General features: G+C 53.4%; 1 protein-coding gene across 1 annotated transcript; it reads left to right on the top strand.

The window, feature by feature from the left end:
- Positions 1-344: 344 nt before the first annotated feature.
- Positions 345-1,974, top strand: LOC105564411 (the record flags this gene model as incomplete). Its single annotated transcript, XM_012016755.1, has 2 exons — positions 345-884; positions 974-1,974. Coding segments are annotated over 2 exons (1,541 nt in total), but the record flags the coding sequence as incomplete, so codon positions are not given.
- Positions 1,975-2,747: the final 773 nt, after the last annotated feature.

Below are 2,747 nucleotides of genomic sequence, written 5' to 3'. Positions count from 1 at the left end.
TCTTAGTGGGCGGAACACCGCCGAGGCGGTGAGGAGACGGCCCTCCCCCAACGACAACGGGGGAGGGAGCGCAGAGGCCCGCCAGTCAAACGGCGGGCCGGTGCGGGGGGGGGCGTCCAGAAGTAATGGCTCTGCCAAGCCTGGGCGTCCCCCAAGTAAAGCACCGCGCAGTCCACCGTGTGGTTTTAGTGCGGTAAGCCCAGCGGTCGCAACGTCAGCGGCCGCACCCGATCGCCATTATGGAGGCAGTCCCACATAACCCGGGCCACTTTGTAAACTCCCTTCCCAGAGGGGGGCCCGGGTATCCATAAAGGATTTCCACACGTAAAAAAAATAAAAAAAAGGGGTAAGGGAAGCTTTCAAGGCACTGGAGGCCCTCGAGATCAAGGAGAAGCTCGGGGACTGCGCCGTGGTCTATCAGGTCACGCGACTCCTTGATCGCGTTACACGCGAGCAATGGGAAAACGCGGTTGGCGCCACGCGCGAATACCCAACTTTCGAGAAGCTCGAGGAGTTCCTGACCACTCGGATACGGGCTCTCGAGCGGATCGAATCCACGACAGCTCATCCTGGCCCCAGCTCAGCATCATCACCACCAAAGAAGGCTGCCGCTCATCAGACGACTCATCAAGGCGACTCATCCTACCCATGCGACTGCTGCAACGCGCAGCACTTCATCGTCATGTGTGGGAAATTCAGGGACCTATCACCGCAAGACCGGCACAAGGTGGCAGTGAACAAGCGCCTGTGCTTTAACTGCCTGGGGCGCCACAGTGTGCGCTCATGCAAGTCCCAGCGGGGCTGCAAGACATGCTCGAGGCGTCATCATACGATGCTGCATGACGCACATCCGACAGCATCGACAGCTCAGAAATCCGGTGGTCGTCGGTCACGCCCGCAACCTGAAGAGACGGTGCAGTCGTCGAGACCAGCTCACACGTCCGCTCATCCTGCTCAACATTACTCGCCACAGCCTTGGCACTGATCAGCTCATCTACAACGCATTACTCAGCGCGACTACTCATTGACGCAGGCTCAGAACTCACCTTCGTCACGGAGAATCTCATTCGACAGCTCAACATCCCTCGTCAATACTCAGGTATTGTCGTTAATGGAATTGCAGGCAAAGAGTGTACTCGGACACGAGGAGTCGTGTCGCTCACGTTACGCTCGACACATTCCCACGCAGCTGCCACAATTCAAGCTCATGTCCTCCGGACAGTTACATTAATCTTACCATCTTTCGAGGCGGAACCGGAAGAATGGCCGCATCTCAGGAACTTGGCATTAGCCGATCCAGATTTTCTCATCCCGCGGCCAGTTGACATCCTCATCGGCGCAGACGCTTACGGGCAAATCATCAAGCCCAATATCATTAGGCATTCTCCACTCATGCCGATAGCGCAACTCTCCATTTTCGGATGGCTCGTTCTTGGACCAGTCAATAGAGAAGCAATACGCACATCAACGCACCATGCTTCTACTCAAGACAACGACGATGCTCTCAATGAGTTATTGACAAAATTTTGGGTTCAAGAGGAGGTGCCTACTCACGATGTCAATCGATTCACTCCTGACGAGCAGAGGTGCGAAGAGCACTTCAAGGCTACACACTCTCGTGATTCATCATGGAGGTACGTCGTCAGGATTCCACTCAAATCACCAGTAGATCTTCTGGGTGATTCCTACCATGTCGCCCATCAGTGCCTCAAGGGATTACGCAGACGATTCTCAAGGGATGTGAAGTATCAACGTCTCTATCAACAATTCATGATGGATTACGAGACACTCAACCACATGACGAAGGCATCATCCATCTCCAGTCGTCGCTCACACTTCTACCTGCCACATCACGTTGTTCTCAAGCCTGACAGCACAACAACAAAGCTGCGGGTCGTGATTAATGGCTCCAGCGCATCCACATCAGGCTACTCGTCAACGACCTCATGTACACTGGAGCGAAATTGCATCTGAACATCTCAGATGTTCTCCTCTGGATACAGTGACATCGGCACATTATCGCTACGGACATCACCAAGATGTACAGGCAGATCAAAATTCACAAGGATGACTGGGAGTTGCAGCGGATACTCTGGATGGACGATCAACTCAATGAGGTGCCATATTATTTGACAACGGTCACCTACGGGACAAAGGCCGCGCCATTCTTGGCCGTAAGGACGCTGTTACAATTAGCAGAGGACGAAGGACATAAATATCCACTGGCTGTGCCATCCATCTCTCACGGCAGGTATGTCGATGACATATTTGGTGGTGCAGTTACAATACAACAATTGCAGGAGGTCGCACATCAACTAAAGGGCCTCTGCATGGCGGGCGGCTTCCCATTAGCAAAATGGCATGCTACTCATATCGACATACTCAAGACTGTCACCGACAGCCAAGACCAAGGCTTACCAATCACATTCGACGATTGCGCAATCAAGATACTCGGACTCAAATGGCTCCCTCAAGAAGACACCTTTGCATTCTCAACACGAAGCTCACGCACTGAAGGCAGACTCACGAAACGCCTCGTCTTATCTGAAGTGGCTCAGATATTCGATCCACTTGGCTTTGCATCACCCGTCGTGATCACGGCCAAAATTCTCTTGCAGGAGCTGTGGCTTTTTTTTACGTGTGGAAATCCTTTATGGATACCCGGGCCCCCCTCTGGGAAGGGAGTTTACAAAGTGGCCCGGGTTATGTGGGACTGCCCGCCTAATGACGATCGGCTGCGACCGCTA

Source organism: Vollenhovia emeryi, unplaced genomic scaffold, assembly GCF_000949405.1.
Source record: "Vollenhovia emeryi isolate VEMERY1.0 unplaced genomic scaffold, V.emery_V1.0 DF943997.1, whole genome shotgun sequence".
Taxonomy (NCBI): Eukaryota; Metazoa; Arthropoda; class Insecta; order Hymenoptera; family Formicidae; genus Vollenhovia; species Vollenhovia emeryi.
This window is presented reverse-complemented; position numbering and strand designations above follow the sequence as displayed.